Raw genomic sequence first — 21227 nt, forward strand, 5'->3', positions numbered from 1 at the left:
AATCTGTAGGGAGCAAAAAATGACTTCTGAAGAGAGTCGGAGGTTCGAGACTATTTAGTACGACAGAATTCCATACAAATAAATTGTAATTTTTCCACAGTCTGTGGCTTACTTCATTGTCAAGCAAAACAGAATAATTAATTCTTACTCGAGACTTAATCGCGGGTCACAGCAGGTTCAGGTGTGGCTCTGGAAAGATGCCACGTTCCTATGGCAACTTCGAATCGCCATTTTGAGTGTTCTCGCGACCTCCCGCCCTGACGTCACTTCCGGTATCACCTGTGTGGTTACCGGGAGCCGTAAACAAGGTGTGCAAGCATCCAGAGAGCTGTCGGGATGCAGCAGAGCGGAGCGGCTGGAGGCCGTGGCTGCGCTCTGTTCCCACTGCTGGGCGTCTTGTTCTTTCAGGGTGAGAGCGTCGGCTGGGTCCCCCAACTTCCGGCTGAGGGGGGTTAGGGAAGATGGTCGGTTTTCCGGTTCCGGTGGGGGGGGGGTCTCAGGAAAGCCCCCACACCGTTTCTGGCAGTGCAGGAAGTGGGAAGGTGTGAGGGAGCGTGTTCTCTTCTTGTATTCACCAGCCGCCTGAGGGACGTTGGCAGCTTGTCAGTGCTTTCCTGAGCCCTGGGGAGCTCGACCACCTTGCGTGACTGCTTTGTAGTCTGGTGATGGCACGACGTGATAGAACCACGGAGCGCTCTGGCTTTGTGGGCACGCCGTGCTATCTTGTGATGAGTTACCAGCGGTTGATTCTGCTGTTGTTTTGTGGGCTGTATGTCCTGATTAGGAAGGGGCAGTTGTAGTGTTCGGGAGTTTGTCTCAGTAATTTTGGGAAAAAAAATCATGACTGTTGGTGCTTTTATTTTTTGTAGGTGATTTCCAGGGCCTTGGAAGTAAAATGTTTTATTAGTCACAGAAAGGATGTGCTGTGTTTTCGTTACAGTAGAGACGCATTTTGTTGAAAAAGCAACTGCTGTAGCATCTTAATAACATTTTTAAAATACAAGAAAGAGCATATCAACTTAAAATTTTTAATCTATTAACTAATATCGTAAGTACAATAGTCACACTATGGCGTATTCTTAGAATTTGGGTAAATTTTGCTTTCCTGAAGTTTTCAAATTGCACAAATTTCAGCCTGACCTAATTACCTTCATTTTAGGGCGCAATTATGGATTTGTGTGTGTGTGTCTTGTCAGGAAATTATATGTTAATAGAGCTAGAAACAGAGTGAATTGTTAAATTCATAAAATTTCCCCGTGGCTAAGTGGGTATTTCTGAAGGGGGCCTTTGACCTAAAGACTTCAGTTGTTCTAAATCTTAGCAGGTAAGGCCAGGAAGTTATTTATTTGATGACTAATATTCATGTTGCCAGCACACTCCCTGATCCCTCCCAGCACTCTGTCATCACAAGTGTCCAGTTTTTCAGCTAAATTCTTTTGCAATATAATATTTAGGCTAACCTATCACTTCAAATAATCCCTGTTTCATCTTTCTCTCCCTCTCACGTATTCAAATATTGTCCTATTGAGAAAAAAAAATTCTAGAAATAATGGGTGGTTTCTTAAACTTGATGTCATTTCACATTGAAAAGCATCCACCAAATATAGCAGACCAAATAATTCAAACTTAAAAATTTATTTTATGACCTGTATGTACTCGAGTTGACTTATCTTTTGTCTTAAAAAAAATTATGGCTTTATTGAGATAGAATTCACATGCCATACAACTTACCCATTTAAAAGGTACAATTGGGTGGTTTTTAGTAAATTCACAGATCTGTGGCATCACCATCATAGTCAATTTTAGAATATTTTCATCATCCCAAAGAAAAACTCCATACACGGTAACAGTCACTCCTCACTCCTCCCTTCCTTCAGCCCCTGGCCGACACCAATCTACTTTCTATGGCTATGACTTGCCTATTCTGCACATTTCACATAAATGGAGTCATACAATATATGTTCCTTTGTGGCTTGTTTCTTTCACTTAGTGTGTTTTCAAGGTTCATCCATTTTTTTTAATATTAGGCAATAGACTTTGGTTTCATACCAGTGTTTATTTGCTTTTCCTCTTGAAAGATAGCACCCATTAAATGATTAGCTTCTTTGAATTCTCCAAGTTATAAACATGGTCCTGTTTTATCAGTTGTCATAGTACACAGAAACAATAGATGAGGCAGCCTAGGATTCTTATACGTATCTCCATTTAAGTGTGCACTTTTATGATCCAAATGTTGACAGATTTGTATTTTGAAAAACTGGGTGTACAAAACTGGGAGTTTTGTCATATTTTTTTCATTCCTTCTGTGTATAAAATTACATATATTTAAATGTGATTTTCTTGTTTTCCTCCCAAATTAAAAAAAATGCTAATTATTATGAGTATTTCTGTTGTTGGCTATTTTGACCTGGCAAGAATGCTTTTTTATTTAGGAGAAAAGATAAATATCCCTCAGCACACTACGCCATGGGTGAAAATTTCTAAATAAATGTAACAGTGGATTAGTAATTTTTTTCTTACTTTATTTTTTGAGTGGAGTAGACAAATTATTTTACATCTGTTGATTGTAAACACTTAATTTCAGTATAATATATATAGAGAAAAATGAACATACCATAATTGTACAGCTTAATGCATTTTTAGAAACTGAACACATTCGGGTAACCAGCACCTAAATCAGGATATAGAATGTTACTGGTATTCCAGAAACCTTCCTTATACTTCCTTCAGTCATTATCCTTCCTTTCAGTCATCATCCTTTCTCTCCCAAGGGGAACCAACATCCTGACATGTAGATTAGTTTAGTTCATCCATGGGTCTTACTTTTCTCTACACATTTAAGACCCACTTATCCAGTGTTTAGATTTCAGCAAAATGACTTTACATATTGATAATTGTAGAAAAATCATGCTCATGAATATGGAATTCAGATATATTAAGAAGTTGGTTGATAGGTAGATTTATTAATGGTGTACTTACTATAATTCAGTAACCAAATTTTGCTCAGAACTTGTAGTTTCTATGCTTATTTTGCAATGATTTTTGTTTCATAAAAAGGAAACTGTGCTGGTTTGGTTCAGTTTAATATTACTGAACATCCACGATGTACTAGTTTCTGTTTTGATGAGCTCAGGGTCTATTGGAGAAGACAGACAAGTCAGCAGATAATTTTAGAATCTGGTACTAAGAGAGAAATGTGGGAGCACAGAAGAGGTGCCCTTAATCTGCCATGAGGATACAGGGAAGACTTCCTGGATGTGCTGCCAAAGTTTAATCTTGGAGAAGTTAGAGATAGGGCATGAGTCAAATTCCAACATAGAGAGGAACATGAACAAAGCATAGAGGCACTAAATAACTTTCCAAGCAAATTTTCTGAAACTTATACTTTGATTGGGTTAACTTAAATCACATGTGGAGTCTGTATGTGCGTATGTAACAATCAGTGTGCAGAGTTAGCTGGAGGGACATTAATGATATTATGACTTAAAACTGTAACCCATATATTTCTTCTTTGCTCTAAATCAGGGTTGGCAAGCTTTTGTAAAAGGCTAGAGAATAAATATTTTAGGCTCTGTGGGCCATAGGGTCTCTGTTGCAACTACTTAGTTCTGCTTGAGTAGCACAAAGCATCTATAGACAATATATAAATGAAAAAATATGGCTGTGTTCTAATAAAACTTTATTTACAAAGAGACATTGTAGGTTCGATTTGGCTCACAGGCCATAGTTTGCTGACCTTTGCCCTACACCAAGTATCCATGGACATTATCTCTTGGCTATCTCAAAGGCACATTAAATTTATCCAAAATCAAGCTCATGTACTTCCCTGCCAACCCTGGTACTTTTCTAGTCTTTCCTATGTCAGTGAATGATATCGCCAAGTCAGAAATCTGGGAGTCATCCTTGACACTTCTGTTTCTCTAACATCCCACATCCAATCCACCACCAACTCTTGCTGTAAGTATTGTCTTCCTGGTTTTTTTCATGTCCACTATCACCAACTTCAACCTTTCTTTATTTCTCATTTGACTATTGTAGTAGCCTTCTAAGTAATCTCCCTGTATTTACTCGACTCCTCCTAAGTGTCTTCCCTAGAGTGATCTTTTAAAAATGAAAACTTCATCATGTCTCTTCTCCTTTAGTCCCATATTTAAGTATTTTCCGTGGCTTCCCATTACTCTAAGAATAAGGACCCAAATCTCTGAGGTTCTGCATGATCTGCTTCCTGCTTACTTCCTAGCCACATCTTTCTCTCATGTTTTTTGTGTTGGAGCCATACTCCCTTCCTTTTAGTTCCTTGGCTGACTGTGCTCCTTCCTGGCACAGGACCTTTGCATATGCTGTGTTCTCTGCCTGGAATGCTCTCCCTCTCCTCACCTTGTCACCCTTCCTTCAGAGCTCAACTCAAACAGTAACTTTTTCAGGGAAACTTTCATTAACTACTCCCTTCTCCTCTACCATAACTGGTGCCATTCTCATAGTCACTCTCTTTGTCTTTGCTTTGTAGTACTTATCAGATTTTGTAATTATACATTTGTGTTTATGATTGGGTAATGTGTTGAACTTTTGCTGTATTTTAAGCCCCAAGATAGGGAGTGTATATATTTTGCTCACATTTAATTCCAGGCTCAGACAGTGGCACAAAACAGATCCTCAGTAACTATATGTTTGAAGAATGAATGAATGGATAAGAGTATTGTCATGGAAGCCTTGGGGTAGAGAAGGATAGAGAAGAGCAAGGAGTCACTGCATGAGAGAGATCCAGTAAAATCAGGATAGAAGAGTATCTATTGGAGGTTTTATCAGTTGGATTTTGTAGTTTTAAGACATGATGCTCTTTACCAGAAATGGTAGTAGAGTCTGTATTGCACCACAGGGGCCCAGAAGTGAATGGGAAGAGAGGAATTGGAAATGCCGGGTGTACACTGCTCTTTCACAGAGTTGGCCTAGAAAGGAAAGAGAGGGCAGTAGTTGGTAACACGTTTGTTGTGTTTTTTTTTTTTTTTGTTGTTAAGGATGGGAGAGACTTCTTTGTGTTTAGAGGCTGAAGGGGGATAGAGTCCCTCTGGAAAGGAAGAGATTTGAAGATAGTAGAGAGGGTTTTTCTGCTGAAGCAGGGCTTGGTGGGGAGGGATCTAAGGGCAGAACCAAAGGGGTTGGCCTTGTGTAGGTAAAGGGGTACCACACCCTTTCAGATTGGAAGTAGGGGTGGTTGTAGACACAGGAGAGTGCATGGCTGGGCAGTTTGTATAGCTTTAAATTTCTTGAAAAAGTAAGAGGAGACGTTTTCTTCTGAGAATGAGGGATTTGGAGGTTGCGTAGAGGGTGGTGAGAATGGCAGAGGTTGGAGGAATCAGAAAGAGGAGCTGACCGAGGCTGGTTAAAGGGTCATTGTGCCTCATTAAGGGCTCAGCGATAGATGGAATCCACGAATTTCTTATGGTAACTGTCTGTGCAGTTGTGTGATTTTTCTCCTTCAGTGTGCACCCGCCACAGTCTAGGAGTGGTCATCTAGGGCTGAGCTTTTCCTGAACGGGTGCACTGGAAAGAGAGGAGTGTAGAGGACTTAAGAACGTTGGAAATACTGTAAAAAGGGGATAGGAAGAGAGATGGGTGGCTGAGGAGCACACTTTGTTCCTATACTAGAGTTTTTGGTGACCTGTCCACCTCTTTCTCTCAGTCTGTCTGCCTCCTTCCCTCGGAGTTTTTGCCCTTGAGGTGCTTGTGTGCAAAAGGGGAAATCGAGGGCAATCAACAGTACATGTGCTTGAGTAGCATTATGTACTAACTGTTAGGAGGGCAGTGAAGAAAGAGCAGTGAACTGCACCAGGGAAAGCGTCACAGACGGGGCTGCTATTGGAGCAGGGTTTTGAAGGTGTGTGAGCAGGTGTGGTAGGGGCAGGTTGGATTGGCAGAAATGAAGAGAGCCTTCCAGACAAAGCCATATTCAGAGAGTGGCATGAAAGGACAGAGTAAATTTGGGAAACGGAGGACATTCTGGGCATGGTGAAGGGGATGGGGGTGGGGGGGAGGTAGGTGGGTGGAGAGGCAGAAGTTTGGGGCCAGATTGTCACTATGTGGATTTTATTCTATAGCCCAAGAAGGAATTATTGAAGGTTTCTGAATGTTTGTGGTGTTCATTTTAATAACAGCTAACATATATTGAAAGGTTCTCTTTCAGAGGCTGTGCTAAGCATTTTATGTGTTATCTTATTTAATGTTATTGGATCCTTACAGTGATCCAGTGAAGTAGGTCTTGTCATTCTTCTCATTTACTGAGTAAGGAAATTGAAACTTGAACAAGTTAGGTAGCTGTGATTAAAATCTCACAGCTAGAAAGTAGTTGGGCTAGAATGCAAATCCAGGTCTATTTAATTCTAAATCCATGCTTTCAAATCTCTTGTCTGTACCTACATTTTAGGATAAAGTAATAGTATCGGGAGAATGTGGATTATCTGCTGGATCTTAAATGGTGTGTAGGGTGGGTCGGGACTGAGGGCTTGGGAGAGAGTAGGGGCTGAGGGATGAAGGCTTTCCGGGCGAGGAACAGCGTTTGCCAAGTCATGGAAGGAACGACAAGTTTAGCATGGCAAAGTCAGAGTGGATGTGGAAGAAACAGAGGTAAGGCTCATCTTTGGGATGGGTCAGATGCTTATTAGAGTTGTGAGCTCAGTCTTGGTCTCCTCCTTTTAAGAAGAATGTGAACGGACTAGATTGTCTTGAGAGGAGCAAGGAAAACGATTCAAAGCAGACAGAGGTAAAGGTGTTGATGACTCATAACTGTGTCTGTGATGGGAAAGGTTGAGAGAGTGTAGGCAGAAATGAGGAGGTGCACTGGGCACTTACTCTGGGGTAGGCAGGCTTTCCAGTGTTAACACCCGTTTTAACTCATTTGTTCCTCACACTGACCTTCTAAGGTAAGTGCTGCTGTTATTATCATTCTCACCAGAGTGAGAAACTGAAGAGTAAAGGAGCTTGCTGAGACCACAGAGCCAGCAAGCCATAGTGCTGGGATTTGCATCCTACCTCAACCAGGGGGACTGCGGGTGTGTGGATGGACTGTGGGTTTGTTCTATTCTGAATCCTCCCCACTCTGTTTGCCTTTGGCCTGCCAAAAGAATCAGGGCTTGTTGCAGTGGAGAAGAAAGCAATAAAAACAAAGTGCTGGTGACTTTCCTAGAAAATGGCTCCCTCGTGGAAGATAAATTTCCACTCAGTGTTTTTTGAAAGGGGGTTGGTCAGAATAAGTTGGAATGCCGATGTTGGGCCTATGAGCCGGTTATGGCAGTAGTTAAATCTCTAGAGAGTTTAAAAATGATATCTTATTTTTACATTTTAGAATGCATTAAATTGTTCTGTTTTCCTCCCCATGATTTACTTTTAATGGATGCGGGATTCATTAACCAGCTTTAAGAGAGGAAAAGATAAAACACGACTAGACAGAACCTGGGGGCAGTTTTCTAAAATTCTTTGAAAAAATTTCCTCTTCTCATTTCCTGTTCTCATTTTGCTGGTGTTTGAGAAAGTGGTAGCTTCAGGTTACAGCCAGGCTGTACGCAGGGGCAAGTCCCTTAGATCACAGCAGCTGCTATAATTCCTGGGGTGTCAGTGTGTCAGGGGGGTTGCACGGCATCGCCTTTTAGCTGCTGTGGGCGGACCTACTTGTTTGTACTGCATTTAACCACAAGTCTGTATTTGGAAAAATGCTGGTGTGATTAAGTTTTAGATTTTTACCCAAGCATCCATTCTGTGATTTAATATTGTAAGATGACAAAAATACTACCCTTGATTCATGCAGATACCTGCTTCTTGTCCTTCCGGGCTTGCCTGAGAAGATATTTATTTTATTACTCTGAGAGCTCGAAAAATGATAGTGTCTCTGTATTGCTCACTCACATCTGTTATCTATCCCACCCAAATGCTTACCTTTTAAATGTTTGGGCTTGCTTTGATTAGGTGTTCACATCGTCCTTTCCTTGGAGATTAAAGCAGATGCCCACGTCCGGGGTTATGTGGGAGAGAAGATCAAGTTGAAATGCACCTTCAAGTCGACTTCCTCTGTCACTGACAAACTCACCATAGACTGGACGTACCGACCCCCCAGCAGCAGTCGCACAGAATCAGTGAGTGCTTCCTATTAAGGAAATGTCTTTGAGTCTTCAGTGGTCAACAGCTCTGGACTCCCTTTTATTCCAGGTCCCAGGCATACCTCAGGCCTTCTCATCTTAGAATCAAACATGAGCTTCTACATAAATAGAGGAAGATGAGCTTCTATCCTGTATGGCATTCATTTGGTCATGTAGGGCTTTTCATTTTTCCATGTGAGAATATTGTAAATAAGCTATAGGGAAAAAATTGTCAGAAACTCCGAGGAGATGTGGTTTAATTTTGTTTCCCCTTTGTTGTTTCCTTTTGCATGTTATCATTGCTTGTTTTCAGATTCAAGCTACTAAAAAGAGTACCTCCAGTACTGTGGGATAGAAAAATTCTATAGGTCCCCATCATAGACATCTTTTCTCATAAAGTTGCTCATTTCCTGTGGTATGAGGTTGTCTCAATGGGTGTATCTGTTGGTATATCTGTACTCTGTGGATTTGTCTTGGCCTCGTCTCCTAGTGTATAAACATCTGCATTGATTTATATGGCTCCCTTTGAAGGAGATGGTGGCACCTCGTGTGGGTGACAGATGGTCTTGCAGTATTAGAAGCAATATACTTTATACACACATATAAAACACATTTATGGTTCAGCTCCCATTGTGGATGTCTAATTGAAGATTGCAATGCTGTAAAAAACCCTTTCTCTTTATGCTTCCAGCAATATCTTTAGTTCAGGATAGATGCTATCAAGAATGCGAATGTCGTAACTGTATGTAAATTACATTTTTGAAAGTATCCTTAATTCTTTTATCCTGTTTCCTTTATTGGAGAACTTTCTCTTTGATTTTAATATATAAGCTTTGAGTTTTGTTTTAGGACCCATTATCGAATGCCACATAGCTAGGAGCCAGGTAGGGGTTTCCCTCGAAGGCAGCTAGGAGTCTATTCATGGTTGCTTTTTCTTTAGATTTAAAATAGTTCACTTTATTTCCAGTGGTCAGAAAACTATGGCTGGCCTTATTTGACTCTGCCTCCTTGACCAAAAGTAGGACAGAGCGTGCAGTGGGAGATCTTCTTGGTTCAGAAACCTTAATTGCAAACAGCAGTTCCTGTATGCTGCTGCTTTCTGTGAGACTGGGTCAGAAAGCAAGCTCACGCAAGTTGGAATCAGTGGACCCGTAAAGTCACGTTACCTGATTGCCACAGTCCAGGTCGAGTCAGTCAGGATTCTGTCAGACTAAGAGGTTGGCAAGGATTTGGGTATCACCAGTTCAACTTGGAGCTTACAGGTTAGATTATTCTTGAAGATACACAGCAGGCCTTGTTTTGTCAGAAAGAATTTCAAACCCTTCTATATAGATGCTGATAATCAGTGGTAGGCATTCTTTACCTCCCTTTGAGTGGGTGGGTGTGTTTTTAAAGATTTTATTTTTAAGTAATCTCTACACCCAACATGGGTCTCGACCTCACAACCCTGAGGTCAAGAGTCACTGCTCCACAGATTGAGCCAGGCAGGTGCCCCTTACCTCCCTCTTTGGAACACTCATCACACATGTTATTAATTCTTAATATCTGTTTTTTCCATTAGACTGTAAAATCCATGAGAGCAGGACCTGTGCCTGTTTGGCTCTCCCTCTGTCATTTTGCTTAACACAGCGCCTAGCACATAGTAGGTGTGCCATAAATATTTGTTGAATGAACGCACGAACAAATGAACTGAGAAGTGATTCAACATCTTCTCTGGGAAGCTGCTCTTCAGAATTGAGCAATTTAGTGGTTGTAAATGGGGAAGTACCAAGTAAACAAAGAAAGAGGAAAGCCTTGAATCTTGCATAAGAGAGAAAGATCATATTGTCTACCTACCACCAGATCATATTGTCTACCTACCACCAGAAAGATCATATTGTCTACCTACCACCAGATCATATTGTCTACCTACCACCAGAAAGATCATATTGTTTGCCTACCACCAGACATAATGAGGTGCTTCTGGTGACAAAGTGACCGGTCACCAATGTGAAGAGGCACCATTTTAATTCAATGTACATTCATTGAGTCCTGATCATGCATTTGGCTTGGGGTTTTTATTAATTGCCAAGATAGATAACTCAAGAGAGGCTTGGTTATATTGTACCTACTTTTGTTTGAGATTAAGCCGAAGTTTCCCCTGCCCACATACTGCCTGTGTGCCTTTGAATAACTCACTTAGTTTTTGGCCTTGTTTCCCTTTCTACAAATTTGGAATAATCATACCTGCCCCGTGTATCGTTCAGTGTTGTTATGCGGATCAAGTGAGTAAATCTGTGGGAATCACTTGCACACCAGACAGGACTACACAAATAATAGATGCTACTTTAGAATAGGGCTTCTCAGCTTTGGCACTGTTGACATTTTGAGCTGGAGAATTCTTTGTTGTGGGGGGCTATCCTATGCACTGCAGGATTTTTATCAGTATCCCTGACCTCTACCCACTAGATGCCAGTAGCACTCTCCCCAACTGTGATAACCAGAAGTGTCTCCAGATATTGCCAGATGTTTCCTGGAGGCCCACATTGCCCCCAGTTGAGAACTACTGCTTTAAGACTTCAAGGAGAATTTAGATCTTCGAGAGTTAGGATCCTAGGACTCTTTGGTCTATCATTTTCCTGATAAGTTGTATTAACTTGTCTTTTAACCTATAGGATGGAGGTGAACAAAACATAAAAAAAAAGTCCAACTGAGAAAACCCATTATGCATTTGTATTTTATTTTGGACCTACTTAGCTTTACATTTTCATTGCATTTTGCAAATTAACTGTTTTGTTTGTTTGTTTGTTATGGTGTTGCTTTCTCAGATTTTTCATTATCAGTCCTTCCAGTACCCAACCACAGCAGGTACATTTCGGGATCGAATTTCCTGGGTTGGAGATGTATACAGAGGGGATGCGTCTATAAGCATCAGCAACCCTACCCTAAAGGACAATGGGACATTCAGCTGTGCTGTGAAGAATCCCCCAGATGTGCACCATAATATTCCTGTGACAGAGCTAACAGTCACAGAAAGGGGTAAGCTAACTGCCACCTTCTTCTGCCGGGTTCTGTGACTACCGTGCTGCGTACTGGAGAGGTCAGGGACAAGCAACTAGCTGTCTTTGTAAGCCAGTCTGTCAGTGGAACATTCTGAACTGTCTATTAGGATGAATTTCTTGATCTTGATTTTGCAAACTGAAGTTGTTATTCAAATGTTGTTACAGTTTCCCCATTATTTATTTTTTATTTTAACTTCAGGTGACCAGAGGTCTTGTGGAACGCGTCGCAAACCCCTAAGTAAATGGAGGCTTGTTATCTGTGTGAAGCAGAAGTCATTTGATTTCCCCAGTCTGTTCATACCCTCAGTTATGAGGCCGTGGTCTTGCCCATGTGTTGAAAGGGTGCCCCTTCTAATGATGGGAGGCAGCACATTTCTTTTATGTTGCAAAGGGCGGCAGTTTCCTTTTATCGAGAAGCATGGGAAAGTAGGTTAAGGACTGACCTTTTTTCCTACGTTATTCTCGGGTGACTACTGAGTGGTCAGTCTAATCCACAGTTGGCTGTGAACCAAAGATGCACAGATACGGAACTGCATTATGGTTCGTTATAGATGCCTTATCATCTCCCAGGTCTTTCTCAAGGTCTGTCTGTCCGTCTGTCTTTTTCTCCCCCTTTCTTTCTCCCTTCCTTTCCCTTCCTCCTCTCTTTCTTTCTTCTTCTTCTTCTTTTTTTTTTAAGATGATAACTCAAGGTTTCAAGGATACAGGCATGTTCATGCTGCAGGCTGAGTAGAAACTAGTATAGTTTTTTTTGGAAGTCAGTTTGGTCGTATGAACCTGATCCCTTAAAAGTGTATGCCCTTTGATCCAGGAATCCCATTTTAAATTTTATCTTCAAAAAATACAGGTAAATAAGAGGATTTATGTACAAGGATGATCATCATAATGTAACTTGTAGATTCAAGGAATTGGAAACAGCTTCAGTGTCCAGCATTACAAGATTGGTTCAGTAAATTACTCAGTGTGGTAGAATCCTGTGCAGCCATGACAAAGTAACACTCGGAGGGAATTTTTAATGACCTGGGAAAAATTTATCATATATTACATAGAAAGGGGAATTTAGAAATAGTCCGTAAAAAATACGATCCATACTTCTAAAACTAGGCACTCTCCTCCCTATCTGCAGACCCGTACGCGCATACTCCTAGAAAGAACACCGAACGGGTGGATACCAACGTGTCAGTCCTATGTAGTGGGATGATGGGTGCATTTTTGTTCTTTGTACTTTTGTGTACTTTCTCCCTCTTCTATAACAAGTTTATTCTTGTTGTAATCAGAATACAAGAGCAAAAGTAAAATCTAACTCATGTCAAAGAAGGCCCTTTTGCATGTGTCTCCCTCTCAGCTTCCCTCTTTCCTCCTCTAGGTTTTGGCACCATGCTCTCCTCCGTGGCCCTCCTCTCCGTCCTTGTCTTCCTCCCCTCAGCTGTGGTGGTGGTTCTGCTGCTGCTGAGGATGGCGAGGAAGTCCGCAGGGCTGAAGAAGAGGAGCAAGTCTGGCTACAAGAAGTCGTCTATTGAGGTTTCAGATGAGTAAGTTCAACTGGAGCCCCGAGCACTTAACCCCTTTCCTGTTCAGAGCCCTGCTTTGTGGCAGGTCCCCAGAGCCCTGAATGCACCCCTTTCCTTTTTCCCAGGCCCAGTTTAGTTCTGCCAAGGAGTACGAGAAGGAAGGTTGGAAGTGAATGTAGTGGATATTAACTTGGAGAGAGAGATGGAGGGGTGAATATAGGGTCCTAGTCTCTGCTTTGGAAATCAGACTGTTCTGTGCTGTGGTTCTGCATATGAATTCTGAAGTGGAGGGGCGCCTGTGTGGCTCAGTCAGTTCAGCGTCCAGCTCTTGACTGGCTTAGGTCATGACCTCAGGATTGTGAGATCAAGCCCCACATCAGGCTCCGTGCTGGGCGTGAAGTCTGCTTAAGATTCATTCTCTCTCTCCCTCTCCCCTGCCTCTCTTTCTCTTTCTCCCCCTCTCTAAATAAATAAATAAAAATTCTGGAGTGGATATCAAAATTCACAGGAAATTCCAACGAGTCAGTTATTTTTCCCTTCCCTTCTCGGCACCAAGCTGATGTGTCCCGACAGAAAATGCCTAAGCAGTGAGGAAGGCTTTAAGAGTTGTCTTGGACAGCAAAACCAGTTTAAATAAGCAAGTTGTGTTCTTGGTCAGCAGATGCTCTGAGGGGCTAATCAGATTGGGATTATCAAAGGCATTTATGAACCATCATGTTGCCAGTGAGCAGGCATGAGCCAGTATTTTCCCTAGGAGTAAATCTACTAAAAACAGGTGACAGAGGTCTGCATAAAACCCATTTTGGTTCTTCATTGTCTCTATCAGAGCTTCTTAGCCTTAGGAGGGAAGTCTTCCCGAGGGAGGGTCTGAAATGTTCTTTTTCTGCGCACGTGTGCATGTGTGTACTTGTGCATGTATGTTTATTTCATGGGAGAGAGAGTGCCCTTTATAGGAATCTGTGGCCCCCCCAGAAATGTAAAGAGCTCTTGGTAGAAATACTAAGATGTCTATTTCTAAGCACGATCTACCAAGATTCCTTATGCTCCAACCTTCAGGCCCCTTGTTCCCTGACATTTTATCTCGTTCACTCCACATGCCAGATACACAGCTTATTTTCTTCTCTAAATAAGCTGCACTCCCTCAGGTCTTTTTTCTTTTTTTCCTCCACATGCTTTTCTCTTGCTTGGAATCCTCTCCTTCCTTCCCTTCTTTTCCTGGAAAACTCTTCCTGATTCTCCAAGACCCAGCTGGAATGTCTCCTTCTCCGGAGTCTCCCTGAGTCCTCCCCGGAGAACAGGTCACTCCCTCCTCTTTGCTGCCCTAGCAGTTTGACCTTAAGCTTATGAAAACATTTTATTACATTGTGTCATAATGTGCTTGTTAGGTTTCAACAGGTTTCTCACACCCATGAGGCTGGGAGCTCTTCAAGGGGCAGTGTTTCCTTTATGTCTTGGTCCCCAGCCCAGCACAGTGGCTCAGACGCGGTTGGTGCCCAGTACATTTCTAAGTAAATGATTGGGACCAGCTCCTATTTATTGGGCACTTGCTGTGTGTCAGACACTGTGGTACGTGGTTTACATGTGGTTATTTTTTATCCCAGCACTTAAGTAACCTGCCTACTCACCCTTCTAGCAAGTGGCAGAACTGGAATTTACAGCGAGACCTGTCTGACCTCGCTAGCTGTGCGCTTACGTGCTCTGCTGTACTGAGGACAGTGATTGTTCAGATTTGCTTTGTCCTTTTTCTCCAGCACAGACCAAGAGGAGGGGGATGACTGCGTAGCGAGGCTTTGTGTTCGTTGTGCCGAGTGCCTGGTAAGCCCATGCCATTTCTCTGTTCACTGTTGGTGTTCCATTTTCCTGTTTACTTAAGGGGATCCTTTGCCACAGAGGCAGCAGATGATGGGCGGATAATGTCCAGAGCAAGGTATGAACCAAGGTCTTCCCCCAAAGCATTTTGGTCTCGGGGGACCCATTCTAACCATTTTTTTGTTTTCTGTCTCCTGGGCATAGGGTGGTGTCCTTAGGTTAGGGAGGGTTAGGGGAGTCTCTGCCTACTGACAGCACCCTGCTAGAGGAGGAGCCTGTGCCACCAGGGTCATGCTAGGAGACTTTGGCTGGCTGGACTCAGAATCCTGAATTGAACTTTCCTGCTGTGCCTCAGTTCTTCTCCCAGGGAATTAGAGTGATATAACCTGTTAGGTGATTTATGGCGTTATCAGCATGAAATACCATGTTACAGGGTTGCCTGGGTGGCTCAGCCGGTTAAGTGTCTGCCTCTCAATCTCAGCTCGGGTCTTGATCTCAGGGTTGTGAGTTCAAGCCATGTGTTGGGCTCTCTGCTGGCCGTGAAGCCTACTTAAAAAAAAAAAAGAAAAAAAAAAAAAAGAAATATCCATGTTGGAAGGCCTGAGTGTTGATTTAAATTTGAAAAAGGCTGTCATCCCTCCATTTTTTAAGCTCTTGCTGTGATTGGTAGGCTTGTGTGGCTGTCCCAGCGTCCTAGGAGGAGAGACTGTCTGATGTGGTGCAGTTGGAAACAGGTCAAAAGCAACTTATGATCTAATATGAAACATACCTGTCATTGTAGGGCTTAAACTAGAGTTCTCTTTGTACTCACTGCCAGGCTCAGCACTTGGCCAGATGACTACAGCCCAACTGTTCACTGCAGTGTTCTTTGTCTCTCTCTCTGTCAAACTTGAGTGTAAGAGCTAAGATGAGGGGAAGGTTGAAGAGGATCTAGCAATAACCCTTCAGGGTTTGAACACTCTGATAACACAAAATAAGGTCGTGTTCGTGATTGTCGTCATCCACATTTCAGATATGAATTCATTCAGCACTTATTTACTGAGTATCTGATACGTGCCAGATATGATTCTGGGTACTTAGGAAACACATGTGAATAATACTGACAAAAATCTCTGCCCTCAAATAACTTACATTCTTTTCCATGCATAGAGAACTTTCATTCTTCAAGACACAACTGAACTGTCACTTTCTTGTAAATTGTGGGTACAAACAATAACTAACTAAATCTTTTAAAAATAAGCAAAACATAGAGTATACCAGATGGGGGGCGCCTGGGTGGCACAGCGGTTGGGCGTCTGCCTTCGGCTCAGGGCGTGATCCCGGTGTTATGGGATCGAGTCCCACATCAGGCTCCTCCGTTATGGGCCTGCTTCTTCCTCTCCCACTCCCCCTGCTTGTGTTCCCTCTCTCACTGGCTGTCTCTATCTCTGTCAAATAAATAAATAAAATCTTAAAAAAAAAAAAGAGTATACCAGATGGTACTTAATGCAGTAGAGAAAAACAAAATAGGGAAAGGAGATGGGATGGCTTGATACAGGGTGTGATATTAAATAGGGTGACAGGGGACACCCTCACTAAAATGATATTTGAGCAAACACCTGAAAGAAGTAGATGGGAAGCCATATAGCTGTTGTGGAGGAACATTCCGGACAGAGGAAATGGTAGGTGCAGCGACTCTGTGGAGGGGCCATGATTGGCACGTTCTTGGGACAGCAAGGAGACCAGTGTGGCAGGAATGAAGTGAGAAAGGGGAGGAATCGCTTTTGTTGATATCAGAGAGACAGTGCCATGTCTTATGAACATAATAAGGGAATGGAGTAAACTGGGCTTTTTTTCCTGATGAAATGAAATGCACTGGAGGTTTTTGAGAAGAGAAACACTGTGTATTTCCAAAGGCTCACTCTGGCTCCTGTGTTGAGAATCGGTGGTACCATGGTCAAGGGACCATGACAGTCAGAGAGCCCAAATAGGAGACCTTAGCAATAATGCAGATGAGAGAAGATGGTACTGGCTTGAACCAGGGTGGTAGGAAGTGGTTGTATTCTGATTATAGTTTGAAGGGAAAGCCAGAAGGATTTATGGATGGGTCCTCACGTATCTGTGAAAGAATGAGAGGGATCAGGGATAATTCCATGGTTCTTGACTTGAGCAACTGGTGGAATCGCTAGAATAGGTGGAGTAGATGTAGACTAGAGCCCTGGAGCTCTCCAAGGTTGATAAATTGGGAAGAGGAAGGGGAATTGGTAAAGGAGGCTGAGAAAGAATGTCTAGTGAAGTAGGAGAAAACCAGGAGGGTTTGCTATCATGGGAGCCGAGTGGAGAATGTGTTTCAAGGTAAAGAGGGTGATTAACTGTGTCAGTTGCTCCTGAATCAGGTCAAGTAAAACGAGAACTTAGATTTGATTATTGGCTGATCTGGTGATGTGGAGGTCATTGGTGACCTTGGCAAAAGCAGCTTCAGAAGAATAGAGGGGAAGAAAGCCCGAGGGGGCTAAGGTTGAGAAAGAATGCAAAGAGAGATATTGGTGACAGTGGGTGTCAACAGCTCTTGCAAGGAGTTTTGCTGTGAAGAGATGCAGAGAAATAGGGTGATAGGTAGGAGGGAGATGTGTGTCAAGAGTTACTTTCTGTTTAAGATGGGAGAAATGATAGCTCATTTGTATGCCAATGGAAATCATTCAGTAGAAAAGGAAAAAATGGTGCTACAGGAGGAGAGGGAGGTGGCGGGAGTAGCTCCAGAGTGTGATGCCCAGTGGGGATGCTGACCTTAGAGAGAGGCAGGGAGAGGGGATCCATAAGAAGAGTAAGGAAGGCCACGCAGATGGGCCCAGATGCAGGTGAGTGCATAAACATGGTGACTGGAGCTCCTGGCAGTTCCCTGCTCAGCACTGTATTCCACATGTCAGGAGAAAGCAAGGTCATCTGCTGAGAACGAGGTGAGGAGGAAGGGCTGGAGGTTTGAGGAAAGAGGGAAAGGTATGGAACAGTCACCCAGGAGAATAGGAGAACGATGGGCCCGAGAAATGTGGCGTGCCAGGTAGTTACTAATTGGCCACTTGAGGTTAGAAGTAATGAATACAAGTTTAAATAATAAAAATAAGAATAATGGTAGCCGTAGCTAATCTTGAATGAGTGCTTACACAGCGCTAGGCACAATGTGGAGTGATTTCTGTACATTGTCTCATTCAGTTCTTGTCGCCTTTCTATGAGGTATCTGTATTTTTATTACCCCCCCATTTTACAGATAAGGAAACTGAGGCCTAGAGATGTTTAATAACTTTACTCAAGGTCACACAGCAGCAAGGGGTGGAGCTGGCGCTGGAACTCAGGGAAACCAAAAAACCCAGGCTCAGCTACAGTTCTCATGTTCTGCTGCAGACGGGCGCCTTTTCGTGTGTGTTGAGGTTTTAAAAAATACCCACCATGGAAAAGGGAACTGTTAGGGTGTCAAAGCAGAAATTAGTCCAAAAGACAGCAAATGTATTGAGGTCCTGTGAGGCTTCATGGGAATGCAGGTGCACTGAGTCCGTGCCATTTCAGCGTCAGTGTCACCTCGTGCTGAGTTCTGTCGAGGGGTCCTAGCACGACGTCTTCATCTAAACTCTGACAGTCACATTCTACTTCATATCAACACCACAACTGCTGTTCTTTCCCTCCAGGACTCAGACTATGAAGAGACATATTGATGAAAGTCTTCATGATACAAGAAGAGTCACCTGCTGGCCGAAGATGTCCCGTTCCACTGGCAGCTAAAGCCTCAGAGAAGTGGAGCTGGCTTGGATGGCGGTGATGGTGGATTCTGGAAGTCATCAGGAGAGACTTCAGGAACCATTTATTTATTGAAAAAATGTTCTTTTTATATTTATAAACTGTTCACGAACTCTCCAAAGAAACTTATAACTACCCCTTTTAATAAGTTACACTCTAGTTGAATGAAGGAGTTCTCTTCTTGAATAGAAAGACACTTTTTGTTTCCCCTGTGCTCTTGAATGTATTACATATTTTCTTCCAGTTATTTGAGGGGAATCCTAAATGTTGGCCACACCGTGGGTGCCAAAATAGCTTAAAAAAATGAAATGGAGCTCGTAGCTTCCTGATGTGCTACCAGATGAAGTGTTTGTTGGGGATCAGTGTCCCTTGTTATTTGCTCCATGAACGTTTTCAGCTGTGAATCAGCAAAGAGCATATACTCCTGGGTTTCATGACACTATCAGTTGTGTCTGCGTGACTTGGAACCCTAATTTCCTTTGAGTTGGCAGGGCCAGGAGTCCATGTTTTGCTTTGACCGGGTTTTTAAAGTATTAAAGTATCATCAATTTATAATTAAGGAAGGGAATGGTGACCTAAGGGGTCCCTTTCTTTTGTCTTGCTAGGTGCAGTTTCTTACTTTACTTTCTTATAGCTGACTGATTCGTGGTTTCCCTCTTGATGTCCCAGATCAGAGGCAAGAAAAACTTTTTGAAAGGTTTTTAGTGGGGAATGTAGAGAACCTTTTCTCAGTTATTTGCGAGGAAATGCTCTTTTTTAACAAATCCCATTCTGGAGTTCAAATGTTGGATTGACTTTAATGATTGACTCTCTGTTTATAGGAAATAGTCTTTTGAGTCATTCTTCAGAACTTTTTTGTGTTCTAAAATGCACCAAACATGAGTGAGCTAAGGTATTTACAGTTTTTGCATAATATTTGATATAAGGAAGTGAGGTGGTACAAAACCTCTACTTCTCGTTTCTGTTCTCTGATACCTTATATCGACTTCCTCCACTTTCCTTCAGCAACCGATTTCATATTTTAATTTACATGGGATTTTCTGTAAGCCATTAGAAAATACGCAGGACATGTCTGGAAGGATCGACAGTGTAGTCCTCTGTAAAAGAGCGAGAGAGTTTACTTCTCAATTATGAGAGACAAAAGTTATCCCCTCCTCCCATCGTTGTTTTTTTCAACAGGGGAGTCCATGGTTCTTCACTAGGTGGCTCGGGAGGTCTCCATTATTACAGCATCCTACAGCATATACATTATATAAAAAAATCACTTCGCCAGGATTCACTTTTAAAAATTTGGGTTATTAGTTCTGGAAGTCATCGGTAAAGACTTTAAGAAATATGACATAGGTTTGGCCTGGCCTCTCTTGTCAATCCAGTCCATACAGAAGAGAGTCTGGTTAGTTAATTAGACATTATGCTTTTCGCCTGGTCACATAAGGAAGTGGGAGAGGAAAAGACACATTGACTGTTTATTTCCAGTGGTTAAGCCTCAAAGTCTTGAGCTCCTTGGGCTCGTCTGGGGCCAGTCTAGTGAGAAGTCTGACACCTCAGCAGAGGGGAAAACATGTTTGAGCAACGAGAGTAAATACTTTGGGCTCTAGGACATTTGAAGATAGAGATCTAATTGTGAGGCAGACTTCTTGTGGGGCCTCGTGTCTGAGAAAGAGATGATGCTACGGGAACCCAGCTAAAACCACATTTCATGAATTGAGGAACTGGTTTTATCTGGGTTTTCTTGTGATTTCCTTTCGGGCATGTTATGAGGATTAATCTGGGGTAGTACGTTTGTCCCTTTAGGTAGATGGTGCTCTGGGGATACTTGGTCATTGTTATTTTGTAGCCTTGATGGTGATTTGAACAAGTCCCTTTCTTCTTAAGTGATGGAACAGTAGTGTCCTTCACGGGAAGAGAGTAAGCTGATTGCTTAGTCTGTTCCATGGCTTTAAAAGGTCACATCAGTCATAAGGGTGCTATCAGTGTCCTTGCTCATCTCTCTCCTGAGTCTGGCTTACAGCCTTACAGCTTTTCTTTCTTTCTTTCCTTTTTTTTTTTGTTTTTTTGTTTTTTGGGTTTTTTTTGTTGTTGTTTGTTTTTTTGTAAGATTTTATTTATTTGACACACAGAGAGAGACAGAGCACAAGCAAGGGGAATGGCAGGCAGAGGGAGAGGGAGAAGCAGGCTCCCCACTGAGCAAGGAGTCTGATACAGGACTCGATCCCAGGACCCTGGGATCATGACCTGAGCTGAAGGCAGACGCTTCACTGACTGAGCCCCCCAGGCGTCCCTCCTTTCTTTTCTTTCTTCCTTTCTCTCTCCCCCAAAGGAGTAAAAAGCAGTGTTTGGATACCTGTCTTCCTTAAGGATGGAAAGAAGTTCAAGTTTTTTGTTTTTGTTTTTTAAACTTACTCTTTTAATATCTTCTTCTCAGGTGCTCTTCTCTTTTTCTTTCTGCTGCTCTGGATGCGGAGCACGCTGTCTGAAGACCAGCCTTGTCTAGAGAGGAAATTTAATTCTGAAAGCTTCAGACGGAGTGAAAAGCCTTTCAGAATTTTTCTTTGGCTGCTGAAGGCATTACTCATGGTTACATTACCTTAGAAGTTTTGCACATTGAGCTCTTAATTCTGTTACCAAATGTGAATTTATAAAATGCTTTGTGTTTCCCATGGGGCCTGTTACCCCAGGCTTCTTGGAGAATGTCTTAGTTCTCTGCAGCTCCCAAAGTGTGCACTGGTGCTTCAGGAGGGAATGTTGTACGTCCCTGTGCAAAAAAATTGTTGGAGGCCAAATCCCGAATCTGAAAGTTCTATTGTGTTACTCCCTTATGGTTCCAAATGAGAGCCGTAAGAAGACCCATAGGGAGTGGACCAAGACTATCGTTTAATTGTGCTACTGGAAACTTTGCTGCCAGAAGAGACAGCTCCATTCCTCTGACCCCCGTGTCGGACTGTTGGACTATTAACAGCTGCATTTCTCTG

At 42.6% G+C, this 21227-nt stretch overlaps 1 protein-coding gene across 1 annotated transcript; it reads left to right on the forward strand.

Annotated features, from left to right (window-relative positions):
- The first annotated feature begins 253 nt into the window (after positions 1-253).
- MPZL3 (myelin protein zero like 3) lies at positions 254-18376 on the forward strand. The gene is made up of 6 exons (XM_008690016.2): positions 254-409; positions 7957-8123; positions 10934-11144; positions 12534-12699; positions 14430-14493; positions 18147-18376. Exons 1-6 carry the CDS (start codon positions 337-339, stop codon positions 18171-18173), a joined length of 708 nt encoding a protein of 235 aa, XP_008688238.1. The 5' UTR covers positions 254-336; the 3' UTR covers positions 18174-18376.
- Positions 18377-21227: the final 2851 nt, after the last annotated feature.

Source organism: Ursus maritimus, unplaced genomic scaffold, assembly GCF_017311325.1.
Source record: "Ursus maritimus isolate PB19 unplaced genomic scaffold, ASM1731132v1 scaffold_16, whole genome shotgun sequence".
In the NCBI taxonomy this organism is placed as follows: domain Eukaryota; kingdom Metazoa; phylum Chordata; class Mammalia; order Carnivora; family Ursidae; genus Ursus; species Ursus maritimus.